At 44.9% G+C, this 14,479-nt stretch overlaps 1 protein-coding gene across 1 annotated transcript; it reads left to right on the forward strand.

The window, feature by feature from the left end:
• Positions 1-571: 571 nt before the first annotated feature.
• Positions 572-14,065, forward strand: LOC135551579 (succinate receptor 1-like). The gene is made up of 2 exons (XM_064982783.1): positions 572-648; positions 12,835-14,065. The coding sequence occupies exons 1-2, from the start codon at positions 646-648 to the stop codon at positions 13,786-13,788; spliced, it is 957 nt and encodes a 318-aa protein (XP_064838855.1). The 5' UTR covers positions 572-645; the 3' UTR covers positions 13,789-14,065.
• The last annotated feature ends 414 nt before the right edge of the window (positions 14,066-14,479 follow it).

Raw genomic sequence — 14,479 nt, forward strand, 5'->3', positions numbered from 1 at the left:
TGCTTCTCCAGCATCAGTCACTACCTACTGTATCAATATATTTGACTGCATCCATGAATGTTTCACGCTCTCTCTGTTTCCAAGTTGACCATGTGGTTAGTGCACCGTACTACATCTCTGTTGCCAAAATAAACCATGCACTGCTGGGTCATTGATGGCTGTTGGGTCATTGATGGATGTTGGGTCATTGATTTGGAATCTTTGCCTTCCAAGTGCAACACTGTCGGTTGCAAAATAACACCAACTTCCATGTGTGTCATATCCTTCGATGTGTGCGAGCATATATCAAGTTTTATGCTTTAATACATTACCAATGAGGCCATCTTGATAACTCCTCATACAGAAGGAATGGCACAAGGACAAATGCAAATATTTATGTAACCTGATTCATTAGCAAGCCAAAACCACAACATATGAAACATATTTACTATATTAATCTATAACAAGTTTTATGTGAGCCTAACTGGTTTGCATGTTCAACCATGTCTGCTTGTAAAGCCACAATGCAAAAAAAGGTGTCCTCTGTTGAACCAGTCAGCACTTTCCTCAGCCAGCCAGTATTGGTTAGTTTGCAGCCTGTTTGCAGTCAAAACAGTAGCTTCATTCACTGCCTACAAAAAGACTCCTACCACACAAGACAGAACAATGGTAAGACACACCTGTTCATTAAATAATATGTCATAAAGAAGAGATGATTGAGATATCTTAAATTATTTATCAAATGTATGCCAATATGTTATGTCATGTTTCACTGTGAAATCACACGTTTATATAAAAAAAGAACATCTCTATGAGACCCGCTGTACTCATTGGTAGAGTAGTTTGTGAAAGTTAAAGGTTGGATTGGCTGGATTTATTGATGTTTGTACACTGCCTATGGTATCCAACAACTAATGTATATACTAACACATAATAGAATGCAGTACTTGTATTATTGATGTACTAGACGCAAGAGTGAGTCAAGGTTAGCGAATGAAATAGCTACAGTGTTGAGGTGAATCAGCTTCTTGATGTGCCACACCTGTCAGGTGGATGGATTATCTTGGCAAAGGAGAAATGCTCACAAACACGTAAACAAATTTGAGAGAAATAAGCTTGTTGTGCATTATTTCAGCTCATGAAACATGGGACCAACACTTGGTCGTTTATATTTTTGTTCAGTAATAAATAACATTCAGTCCTTAAACAGACTGATCATTACAGAGGTGCACCTTGTGCTGGGGACAGTTAAAATATATGAAGTGTTATATGAACTGTAACTCAGTAAAAAAAAAATTGTTGTATGTTTTGTTTATGTTTTGGTCAGTATACATAGCTCATGCACATAGCAGTACAAGTTTACTGAGTGACTGATTCAAAACAGCAATATTTTATAAATAACCAGACAAATACATTTGCAGACCTTTTAGATACACAAGTACCATTCAAACGTTTGGACACACCTACTCATTCTATGGTTTTCCCTCATATTTTTCCTTATAGTGAAGACATCAAAAACATGAAATAACACATATGGAGTCATGTAACCAAAAAGTGTTAAACAAATCAAAATATGTTTTATATTTAAGATTAAGATTCTTCAAAGTAGCCACCCTTTGCCAATGATGACAGCTTTGCACACTCTTGGCATTCTCTTATGTAAAAAATAGTAAAAAATAAAGAAAAACCCTTGAATGAGTTGGTGTGTCCAAATGTTTGACTGGTACTGTTTTTTTTAAATACAAAAAAATAGTGCAGTGTAAAACAATTTAACACGCAGGTCAAGTGGTGAAGAGAAGACTGGTGTGTGAAAGTAAACACCAGTAACATGGAAATGAGGAAATGAGTCATTGTAAAAAGTCCAGTAAGTGATCCACCACCTTAATGTGTGAATAAGAAAAGCAAACCAAATCCAATTTGTCACAAATACAATAGGTGTAGACTTTACCGTGAAATGCTTAATTACAAGCCCTTAACCAACAATGCAGTTCAAGAAATAGAGTTAATAAAATATTTACCAAATAAACAACATGTTTTTTTTCACCTTTATTTAACCAGGTAGGCTAGTTGAGAACAAGTTCTCATTTACAACTGCTGGTGTGTAGGTAGTGACTGGTGTGTAAGTAGTGATACTGACCAAGATAAAGCAAAGCTGGTGTGTAGGTAGTGCTTTGGTGTGTAAGATAGTGACACAGACAACAACACAGTTACACATGGAGTAAACAGGGTACAGTCAATAACACAATAGAAAAGAAAGTCTATATACAGTGTGTGCAAATGGCATGAGGAGGTAAGGCAGTAAATAGACCATAGTAGCAAAGTAATTACAATTTAGCAGATTAACACTGGAGTGACAGATGAGCAGATGATGATGTGATACTGGTGTGTAGGTAGTGATACTGGTGTGTAGGTAGTGATACTGGTGTGTAGTAGTGATACTGGTGTGTAGGTAGTGATACTGGTGTGTAGGTAGTGATACTGGTGTGTAGGTAGTGATACTGGTGTGTAGGTAGTGATACTGGTGTGTAGGTAGTGATACTGGTGTGTAGGTAGTGATACTGGTGTGTAGGTAGTGATACTGGTGTGTAGGTAGTGATACTGGTGTGGTGTGTAGGTAGTGATACTGGTGTAGGTAGTGATACTGTGTGGTAGTGATACTGGTGTGTAGGTAGTGATACTGGTGTGTAGGTAGTGATACTGGTAGTGTAGGTAGTGATACTAGGTAGTGTGTAAGTAGTGATACTGGTGTGTAGGTAGTGATACTGGTGTGTAGGTAGTGATACTGGTGTGTAGGTAGTGATACTGGTGTGTAGGTAGTGATACTGTGTAGGTAGTGATACTGGTGTGTAGGTAGTGATACTGGTGTGTAGGTAGTGATACTGGTGTGTAGGTAGTGATACTGGTGTGTAGGTAGTGATACTGGTGTGTAGGTAGTGATACTGGTGTGTAGGTAGTGATACTGGTGGTGTAGTGATACTGGTGTGTAGGTGATACTGGTGTGTAGGTAGTGATACTGGTGTGTGGTAGTGATACTGGTGTGTAGGTAGTGATACTGGTGTGTAGGTAGTGATACTGGTGTGTAGTGATACTGGTGTGTAAGTAGTGATACTGGTGTGTAGGTAGTGATACTGGTGTGTAGGTAGTGATACTGGTGTGTAGGTAGTGATACTGGTGTGTGTGTAGGTAGTGATACTGGTGTGTAAGTAGTGATACTGGTGTGTAGGTAGTGATACTGGTGTGTAGTAGTGATACTGGTGGTGTAGTGATACTGGTGGTAGGTAGTGATACTGGTGTGTAGGTAGTGATACTGTGTAGGTAGTGATACTGGTGTGTAGTGATACTGTGTGTGTAGTGATAGTGATACTGGTGTGTAGGTAGTGTACTGTGATACTGGTGTGTAGGTAGTGATACTGGTGTGTAGGTAGTGATACTGGTGTGTATGTAGTGATACTGGTGTGTTGGTAGTGATACTGGTGTGTAGGTAGTGATACTGGTGTGTAGGTAGTGATACTGGTGTGTAGTAGTGATACTGGTGTGTAGGTAGTGATACTGGTGTGTACTGGTGTGTAAGTAGTGATACTGGTGTGTAGGTAGTGATACTGGTGTGTATGTAGTGATACTGGTGTGTAGGTAGTGATACTGGTGTGTAGGTAGTGATACTGGTGTGTAGGTAGTGATGGTGTGTAGGTAGTGATACTGGTGTGTAAGTAGTGATACTGGTGTGTAAGTAGTGATACTGGTGTGTAAGTAGTGATACTGGTGTGTAAGTAGAGATACTGGTGTGTAGGTAGTGATACTGGTGTGTAGGTAGTGATACTGGTGTGTAGATAGTGATACTGATGTGTAGGTAGTGATACTGATGTGCAAAAGAGCAGCAAAGTAAACAAAAACAATATGGGGATGAGGTAGGTAGATTGGGTGGGCTATTTACAGATGGGCTGTGTTCAGCTGCAGCCATCGGTTAGCTGCTCAGATAGCTGATGTTTAATGTTAGTGAGGGAAATGTAAGTCTCCAAATGACATGAAACATAATAAAGTAACAATAACGAGGCTGTATACAGGGGGTACCGGTACCGAGTCAATGTGCGGGGGTACAGGCTAGTCCAGGTAATAGTCACTGGCTATTTTAGCACATAAATCTTGGTGGTGGAAACATTTTTGTTGTTGATGCATGCCAGCAAAGGCACTACACAACACTAAACAATACATTAATTGCACTATAACGGTTACAAACGGTGCCCACATTAAGGCCTACAGAAAGCTGTCCCAACAGCAGAGCTGTTTCTTTTTAGCACCATGTAATGAATCCGTACCACCGCTAAACCTGGCTATCAGCGGAGCCTTGTCTGACAGCAAAACAGTTCATTCAGCCTCATTTACTGCCCTTTTAAAAAAACATAGCTGATATGGCTGACTTGCTTGAACAAATGTGTTTTCTAATGACAATTGAACAGGAAAGTGGGGTGCAAAATTTGGACATCAAACTTTGTCATCAAAGTCTGGCATTCTCGGGATTTATGGCGCTTTCAAGACAACTGGGAACTCGGAAATAGACAAGGTCGAATCATGGCTTCAGTTCTCTTGAGGTCAGAGCTCTAGAAAGAGGCTGTAAGAACCGACGCCGGAGATGAGAAGCAGGTACGAGTCAACATTTAATAAGGAATAAACATGAAACAAGACCGGCACGGCGTCAGGACATGGGGAAAAAAATCAAGATTCGACAATCATTGCAGTAGTGAGGAACAGAGATGGGGAACTAACAAATATAGTGGAGGTAATAAACATGTGATTGAGTCCAGGTCAGTCCAATAATACGCTGATGCGTGTGATGGGGAAAGGCAGGTGTGCGGACTGATGGTGGCAGGAGTGTGTAAGCGTCAGAGAAGGCGAGCGGGAGCAGGCGTGACAGGGGCCTGAGTTCCCAACTTGGAATTCTGAGTTGGATGACTGTTCAAAAGGTATTTTCCCAGTCGGGGTTCCGGGTTGTCTTGAACTCACTGAAGTCTGAGATTTATGAGATCCGAGTTTCCAGTTGTTTTGAACGCGGCAGAAGTCATGCTGGCTTGACAGCATGGCCAATGTATACAACCTTTTCTAGCCCATGGTGTTGCATGTCAATGCTTCAAAGCAAGCAAAGAAGTTGTTTAGTTTGTCTGGGAGCAAGACATCGTGGTCCGCGACGGGGCTGGTTTTCTTTTTGTAGTTTGTGATTGACTGTAAGACCCTGCCACATACCTCTTGTGTCTGAGCCGTTGAAGTGTAACTAGACTTTGTCCCTATACTGAGGCGTTGCTTGTTTGATTGCCTTGCGGAGGGAATAACTACACTTTTTGTATTCGGTCATGTTTCCGGCCACCTTGCCCTATTTAAAAGCAGTGGTTCGCACTTTCAGTTTTGTGAATGCTGCCATCAATCCACGATTTCTGGTTGGGGAAGGTTTTAATAGTCGCTGTGGGTACAACATCACCAATGCACTTGCTAGTAAACTTGCTGACCGAATCAGTGTATTCATCAATGTTAGTGTCTGACGCCACGCGGAACATATCCCAGTCCACTTAATCAAAGCAATCTTGAAGCGTGGAATCCGATTCGTTGGACCAGCATTAAACAGACCTCTGGCAGCTCCTGACTGACGGGTGGCTCTGACAGCTCCTGACTGACGGGCGGCTCTGGCAGCTCCTGACTGACGGGCGGCTCTGGCAGCTCCTGACTGATGGGCGGCTCTGGCAGCTCCTGACTGACGGGCGGCTCTGGCAGCTCCGGAGTGAAGGGCGACTCTGGCAGCGCCAGAGTGAAGGGCAACTCTGGCAGCGCCGGAGTGAAGGGCGACTCTGGCAGCGTCGGAAGTGAAGGGCGACTCTGGCAGCGTCGGAAGTGAAGGGCAGCTCTGGCAGCACCTGACAGACGGGCGGCTCTGGCAGCTCCGGACAGACGGGCGGCTCTGGCAGCTCCGGACAGACGGGCGGCTCTGGCAGCTCCGGATACACGGGTGGCTCTGGCAGCTCCTGACTGACGGGCGGCTCTGGCAACTCCTGACAGACGGGCGGCTCTGGCAGCTCCGGACAGACGGGTGGCTCTGGCAGCTCCGGACAGACGGGAGAACCTGGAGGGAGGAGATGGAGAGACAGCCTGGTGCGTGCGGCTGCCACAGGACCCACCAGGCTGGGGAGACCTGCAGGAGGCCTGGTGCGTGGAAGAGGCACCGGATGGACCGGGCTGTGGAGGAGCACTGGAGCTCTGGTGCGCAGCCTTGTCACCACTCCTCCAGGCTGGATGACCACTTTAGCCCGGACCCTCCAGAGTGCAGGCACAGGTTTAACCGGGCTGTGGGTGAGCATTGGAGATCTGGTGCATACCACTCGCACCTCTCCCTTAGGCTCAATACCCACATTCGCCCGGCAAGGGAGGAGCGCAGGCATAGGACGCACTGCACCCTCCCAGCACCCCGGAGACGCATCACGCAGAGCTGGGGGCTGCCTCTTTTTTGGGGGGGCTGCCAGTCTTGCCTGTTGCGCTGCCTTACCTCATATCGCCGCTACTCAGCTTTCACTGCCTGCAGCTCTTCCTTGGGGTGGCGATATTTCCCTGCCTGTGCCCAGGGTCCCTTGCCTTCCAGTATCTCCTCCCATGTCCAGGAGTCCAGAACGCTCTGCTCCTGTTTCCACGCTGCTTGGTCCATTTGTGGTGGGTAGTTCTGTAATGGTTGTCTTCCTTTTCCGATGAGGAATAGGATGGATCAGACCAATGCGCATCGTGGTAAGTGTTCATGTTATATTTATTAAACCGAACACAAAAATAACAAAGGGGAAAACACGACAAAAACAAAACAGTTCTGTAAGGTGCAACAAAAACACTAAACAGAGAATAACTACCCACCACCCATAGTGGGAAAACAGGCTGCCTAAGTATGGTTATCAATCAGAGACGATCGACAGCTGCCTCTGATTGGGAACCATACCAGGCCAAACACAGAAATACAAAACCTAGAATACACAACATAGAATGCCCACCCCAACTCACACCCTGACCAAACTAAAACAGAGACATAAAAAAGGAACGAAGGTCAGGACGTAACACAGGCTTGAATAAATTAAGTAGCCAATAGGCAGAGGGTGGCTTCATTTGTCTGGTTCTCTGTAATGATGGAATGGGATTAATAATGCATTTTATTCTGTTAACTTCTTGCGTCAACTGAAATTGTTGTAAAATAATATAAAAAATGTGTTAATTGACCTCTAGCGTCGAGCAATCCCGTATCCGGGAGCGTAATCATAGCCTCAAGCCCATTACCATAGCCCAACGTTAACTATTCATGAAAATCGCAAATGAAATGAAAGAAATATATTCACTCACAAGCTTAGCCTTTTGATAATAACACTGTTATCTCAGATTTTCAAAATATGCTTTTCAACCATAGCTACACAAGCATTTGTGTAAGAGTGTTGATAGCTAGCATGGCACTAAGCCTAGCATTCATCAGGCAACATTTTCACAAAAACAAGAAAAGCATTCAAATAAAATCATTTACCTTTGAAGAACTTCGGATGTTTTCAATGAGGAGACTCTCAGTTAGATAGCAAATGTTCAGTTTTTCCAAAAATATTATTTGTGTAGGAGAAATCACTCCGTTTTGTTCATCACGTTTGGCTAAGAAAAAACCCCGGAAATTCAGTCATTACAACGCCAAACTTTTTTCCAAATTAACTCCATAATATCGACAGAAACATGGCAAACGTTGTTTTTCACATATCTATTCGATGATAAATCATTCGTGGCAGTTGGGTTTCTCCTCTGAAGAAAATGGAAAAATACACGCAGCTGGAGATTACGCAATAATTTCGACGGAGGACACCAAGCGGGCACCTGGTAAATGTAGTCTCTTATGGTCAATCTTCCAATGATATGCCTACAAATACGTCACAATGCTGCAGACACCTTGGGGAAACGACAGAAAGTATAGGCTCATTCCTGGCGCATTCACAGCCATATAAGGAGACATTGGAACACAGCGCCTTCAAAATCTGGGGCATTTCCTGTATGAAATTTCATCTTGGTTTCGCCTGTAGCATCAGTTCTGTGGCACTCACAGATAATATCTTTGCAGTTTTGGAAACGTCAGAGTGTTTTCTTTCCAAAGCTGTCAATTATATGCATAGAGCATCTTTTCGTGACAAAATATCTTGTTTAAAACGGGAACGTTTTTTTATCCAAAAATTAAAAGAGCGCCCCCTATATCGAAGAAGTTAAGTGGTGTCTTGCATCAAACAACACAACTACATGTTCAGTCACCTCCTTTTCTGATGTTTATAAACAAGGTAATGTCAAGCCTTCTATGTTTTTTTTTCAAAAGTCTCATGGAATGTAGGCCTACATTGAACACCACACATTAGCTGCTACTGTAAGCAGAATGATAGAACAGCTATTTCAATGTTAAAATGTTACGGGATGCATTTTCTCCAATGTTTTTGGTGGTAGGCCACTCTGATACAGTAGTCCTATATTACAATCCAAAAGCCACATTAGCCTATATGGCCACTGTTAAAACTATAAGTAAAGAGGGTACTTCCTCAGTTTTCACAGCAAATGTGTGCGTGAAGTTGCACAGAATATTCACAATTTTCAAGTTTGCACTCAGCAGACCTGAACTTTGCTCAATGCCTACATTTTTTTGGAGAGGGGGGGGGGATTGCTTGCAAGTAGTAGAAGCGAAGTTGCAGAACGTCCATCTCTTCCATGTTTATACCAGTAGAGATACTGGAAAAAATGTGATTTAGACAAAGGGGCAGGACTTCCGTTACAAAACTCACTAACTACTGCTCGTCAGTCTTCACAAGGAATGATCTGTCGGTGTCACGGATCATCAGTGTCATGGGTGAACAGAGCCTTTTGTCAACTGAAGGCTCTGTTTACCTCGGTTCCTGTGTTGGCTCATCTTGATACCTCCTTAGCGTTCATAGTTGAGGCGGACGCGTCCGAGGCTGGGATAAGGGCTGTGCTGTCTCAGTGCTCGGGTACACCACTTAAACTCTGCCCCTTTGCGTTCTTTTCGAAGAAGCTCAGCCCGCCGGAGCGAAACTATGTTGTAGGGGATCGAAAGCTGTTGGCTATTGTCGGGGCTCTGAAAGCGTGGAGGCATTGGCTTGAGGGGGCTGAACACCCTTTTCTCATTTTGACTGACCACAGCAATCTGGAGTACATCCGGGCGGCGAGGAGATTGAATCCTTGCTAGGCAAGGTGGGCCATGTTTTTCACCTGTTTTGTGTTCACTCTATCATACAGACCAGGTTTCCAAAATGCTAAGGAAGACACACTGTCTCGGATGTATGACACAGAGGAGCGGTCCACGGATCCTACTCCCATACTTCCGGCTTCTTGCCGGGTGGCACCGGTGGTATGGGAGGTTGATGCGGACATCGAACGGGTGTTACGTGCGGATCCCACACCTACCCAGTGTCCAGTTGGATGTAAGTACTTTCCGTCTGATGTTCGTGATCGATTGATTTGTTGGGCTCATATGTCACCTTCCTCTGGTCACCCTGGCATCGATCGGACACTGCGCTGTCTTAGTAGGAAGTACTGGTGGCCCACTTTAGCTAAGGAATTGAGGGTGTATGTCTACTCCTGCTCAGTGTGAGCTCAGTGCAAGGCACCTAGACACCTACCCTGAGGGAAAATACAACCCCTACCCGTTCCACAACAGCCGTGGTCCCACCTATCGGTGGATTTTGTGGCGGCTCTTCCTCTGCCACGATCCTGATTGTTGTGGATCGGTTTTATTGGTTTTCTAAGTTCCTTTGCCTGGTCTCCCTACGGCCCTACAGACTGCCGAGCCCCTGTTTACACACGTCTTCCGGCACTACGGGGTGCCTGAGGATATAGCGTCTGATCGTGGTTCCCAGTTCACATCAGGGTTCTGGAGGGCGTTCATGGAACGTCTGGGTCAGTCTTACCTCAGGGTTTCACCCCGAAAGGAATGGGCAGGTGGAGAGAGTTAACCAGGATGTGGTTAGGTTTCTGCGGTCTTATTGCCAGGACCGGCCGGGGGAGTGGTCGGTTTTCATTCCCTGGGCAGAGATGGCCCAACAGTCCCTCCGCCACTCCTCCACTAACCTGTCTCCGTTTCGGTGTACTAGGTTATCAGCCGGTTCTGGCACCGTGGCATCAGAGCCAGATCGAGGCACCTGCAGTGGATAATTGGTTTCGGCGTTCGGGGGAAACCTGGGACGCAGCACATGTACGCCTGCAACGGGCCATCAGATGACAGAAGGCGAGCGCCGATTGCCACCGCAGTAAGGCCCCAGTGTATATACCGGGAGACCGGGTCTGGCTCTCGACCCAAAACCTGCCCATTTGCCTGCCCTGCCGGAAGCTTGGTCCGCGGTTTGTGGGGCCATTTAAATTTCTAAGGAGACTGAACGAGGTATGTTATAGGTTATAAATTCTCCCTGATTATCGTATTAACCCCTCGTTCCAAGTGTCTCTCCTCAGGCCGGTGGTGGCTGGCCCGCTCCAGCAGTCCAAGGTGCGGGAGGTTCCTCCGTATATGTTGCAGGCCATCATGCACTTTAGGTGTCGGTCCGGAGGAGAGATGGAGGAAATACTGGACCCTTCCTTACTACAGGAATATCATCTTCTCCACACAGATCGCCCTGCGCCTCGTCGTCCCCGAGGCCGGTGTCGATGAGCTGCTGGAGACGCGCATCGGGGGGGTGTATGTCACGACTTCCGCCGAAGTTGGTGCCTCTCCTTGTTCGGGTGGCGTTTGGCGCTCGTTGTCACCGGCTTTCTAGCTTCCACCGATCCATGTTTTTCTTTTCCATTTGTTGTCTTGAATGAACACACCTAGTTCCCATTAAGTTATTCTTATTTCCCTATTTAACCCTCTGGTTCTCAGTATGTGTGGTGCGTGATTGTTCCTGTTATGTTTAGTCTTGCGTGTTAGGATTTGTTATCCCTACGTGGATTTATTCTACTGTTTATTTTCCCAGAGTAAAGTACATTATTTTACTCAGTTCTGTTTCCTGCACTTGACTCCGTCCTCACCTATACACCACTGACGCTGCCAGTCGGGTCTCAATTTCTAGGTAAGAAAAAAATGTGTCGAATGCAGAGCGTCTTACAAAAAAACGCCCCTTTTGTGATGAAAAACAACATTGCAACGCTACGATCCGTCAGCCTTGTTTACGTATACTGTGTAGACCCCTTATGTCAGCCTTCTGCATCTGTGGTGGAAGGTGGCCGAGCCACAATGATGTTTGCAAGACCATGAGACATCCCGAAAATCGGTCTTCTCATGAGAACTTCTGTAGCACACAAAATTAAATAACCGCCTTTTGGTAAGGGGAAACCTTTAAGGGGAAACCTTTTGCTCTACAACCCCCACAAGTGTCACGGGACTGAAGGTAACCCATACAAATTAAAGAAAGTATGGAGATAGATATAGATATTTAACCCTCATCTGAAGGTAACCCATACAAATTAATGGAAGTATGGAGATATATATAGATATTAAACCTTCAATTGAAGGTAACCCATTCAAATTAAAGGAAGTATGGAGATATATATATAGATATTAAACCTTCAATTGAAGGTAACCCATACAAAGTAATGGAAGTATGGAGATATATATAGATATTAAACCCCCATCTGAAGGTAACCCATACAAATGAATGGAGCCTAGCGTTTTGCGTGTACTATTTAATGAACTTGCCAGTTGAGGACATGAGAGAAGTCTGTTTCTCAAACCAGATACTCTAATGTACTTGTCCTCTTGCTCAGTTGTGCACCGGGACTTCCCACTCCTCTTTCTATTCTGGTTAGCGCCAGTTTGCGCTGTTCTGCGAAGGGAGTTGTACACAGTGTTGTACAAGATCTTCAGTTTCTTGGCATTTTCTCACATTGAATTGCCTTCATTTCTTAGAACAACAATAGACTGACGAGTTTCTGAAGAAAGGTCTTTGTTTCTGTCCGTTTTGAGCCTGTAATCAAACCCACAAATGCTGATGCTCCAGATACTCAACTAGTTTAAAGAAAACCAGTTTTACAACTTCTTTAATCAGAACAACAGTTTGCTAACATAATTGCAAAATGGTTTTCTAATGATCAGCCTTTTAAAATGATAAACCTAGATTAGCTAACATAACGTGCCATTGGAAGACAGAAGTGATTGTTGCTGATAATGGCCCTCTGGTTGCCTATGTAGATATGTAGCTACAATAGTCATATACAACATTAACAATGTCTACACTGTATTTCTGATCAATTTTATGTTATTTTAATGGATGAAAAAGGTGCTTTTCTTTTTTACATTTCTATGTGACCCCAAACATTTGAACTGTAGTGTATGTACGGTCACTGTGGGGACGACATCGTCGATGAAATTATTGATATAGCCGATAACTGAGGTGGTGTACTCCTCAATGCCATTGGATGAATCCTGGAACATGTTCCAGTCTGTGCTAGCTTAACAGTCCTGTAGTTTAGCATCTGCTTCATCAGACCACTTTTTTATAGACCGAGTCACTGGTGCTTCCCCCTTAAATATTTGCTTGTAAGCAGCAATCAGGAGGAGAGAATTATGGTCAGATTGCCAAATGGAGGGCAAGGGAGAGTTTTTTACGTGGAGTAAAGTTGTCCTTGATTTTTTTACCCTCTGGTTGCACATTTAACATGCTGATAGAAATTAGGTTAAACCGATTTAAGTTTCCCTGCATTAAAGTCCCCTGCCACTAGGAGTGCCACCTCTGGATGAGCTTTTTCCTGTTTGCTTATGGTGGTATACAGCTCATTGAGTGCAATTTTAGTGCCAGCACTCCTCTTCTCTCATCTCCCCCTCTCCTCTCCTCCCCTCTCCAGGTTTATAACTGTACAATGCTAGATGACTTCCTGTTGCAGTACTACCTGACTCCCGCCTATGCCCTGGAGTTTGCCCTGGGTTTCCCCAGCAACCTGCTGGTGGTCCTGGGTTACGTGTTCTGCCTGCCAGAGTGGAAGAGCACCAATGTTTACCTGTTCAACCTCGCTGTCTCTGATCTCATCTTTCTGTGCACGCTGCCACACCTCTCCTACCTGTACGCCAACGCCAATTCAGAATACAGCGGCTTCGGCTGCATCATCAACCGCTATATCCTCCATACCAACCTCTACTCCTCCATCCTTTTCATGGTGTGGGTCAGCATGGACCGCTTCCTGCTCGTACGACACCCGTCACGACTTCACTTCCTGTTGACCAAGAAGGCGGCCCTCTGCTTGTCTCTCATGACCTGGGTGGCAGTTAACATGCAGGTGGCCCCCCTAATATTCTACATCATCCAGGACATGCAGAAAGGGAACTGGAGCTTATGTAAGGACTTTGGGAGCCTGGGGGTTATGGAGAACTTGCTGGGATACAGCCTGGGCCTGACGGTGACTGGCTACCTGCTGCCTCTGCTGGGGCTTGGCTTTTTCAGCTTCCACATCAACCGGCTTCTCCATGTCCAGGCGGAAGTGATTCAGGGCACAGGGACATCGTTCCGCAAGCCCGTACGGGTGGTCTCTGCTGTAGCGACCATGTTTCTGTTACTGTACCTGCCCTATCATTTGATGAGGAATGTGAGGATAGCGTCGCGGCATCCCTGGGCAGGGCTGTCTGACTGCCACAAGATATATATACAGAGTGCATACATCCTGACCAGGCCGGTGGCATTTGTCCATAGTGTTATAAACCCTGTGTTCTACTTCTTCATGGGAGACAAGTTCAGAGAGCTCATATTGGCCAAGATCAGAGTCCTGGTGAGACAGCTAGAACAGAGGACAGGGACCTCAATGTGAGATCCTGTTGGACACTCACTCACACACACAAACAAACACACACAGTGTCCGGGAAAATATCATGGTATGTTTGAAATATTACTCATGTAGGGATATTTAATCAATGTTGTGATGTCCCGATCTGCAGGGGAGGGGTGGAACCAGCCACGCTAAGCATTTGTATGTCTACTATATAAGACCTGAGCATTTCTTGTATTATTGGGCTCTCAACAAGTCACCTACGTTTGGTCCTTGACCAGCTCCATTATTGCAATTCTTGATAATAAATATTGATTGTTTGAAAAAATAACAAAGTCTCTCTCACTTAATAAAAAAAATGTATGACAATCTGCTGACGAGGATGGGATCCAGCGGGTGGACAAGGAATCCCGAACATAGAGAAATAAAAAGGTGAGACTGGAATTTCTTATAACAAGCATATGAAAGGCCGAAAAGAAAAAGCGGTGTTAACACAGGGCAATATCTGTGTGAGTTGAATCTAATATCTGTGTGGGTCAGAATCTGTGTGAGCGGTTCAACCCCATCTGTGTGAATGGTTGATGTTCTGTTTGGAATATCCGACTGGAGTCTGTGTGAGCAGTTGTTCGTATTTTTTTCAATTGCTAACAAGCATCCGTCAATACTGAAGCCGCTTTTTCAAAACTCTTCACAGTCTGCATTATCAACATGCATTTTGGCCGAGCAGTTAAAC

Source organism: Oncorhynchus masou, chromosome 13 (assembly GCF_036934945.1).
Source record: "Oncorhynchus masou masou isolate Uvic2021 chromosome 13, UVic_Omas_1.1, whole genome shotgun sequence".
Taxonomy (NCBI): Eukaryota; Metazoa; Chordata; class Actinopteri; order Salmoniformes; family Salmonidae; genus Oncorhynchus; species Oncorhynchus masou.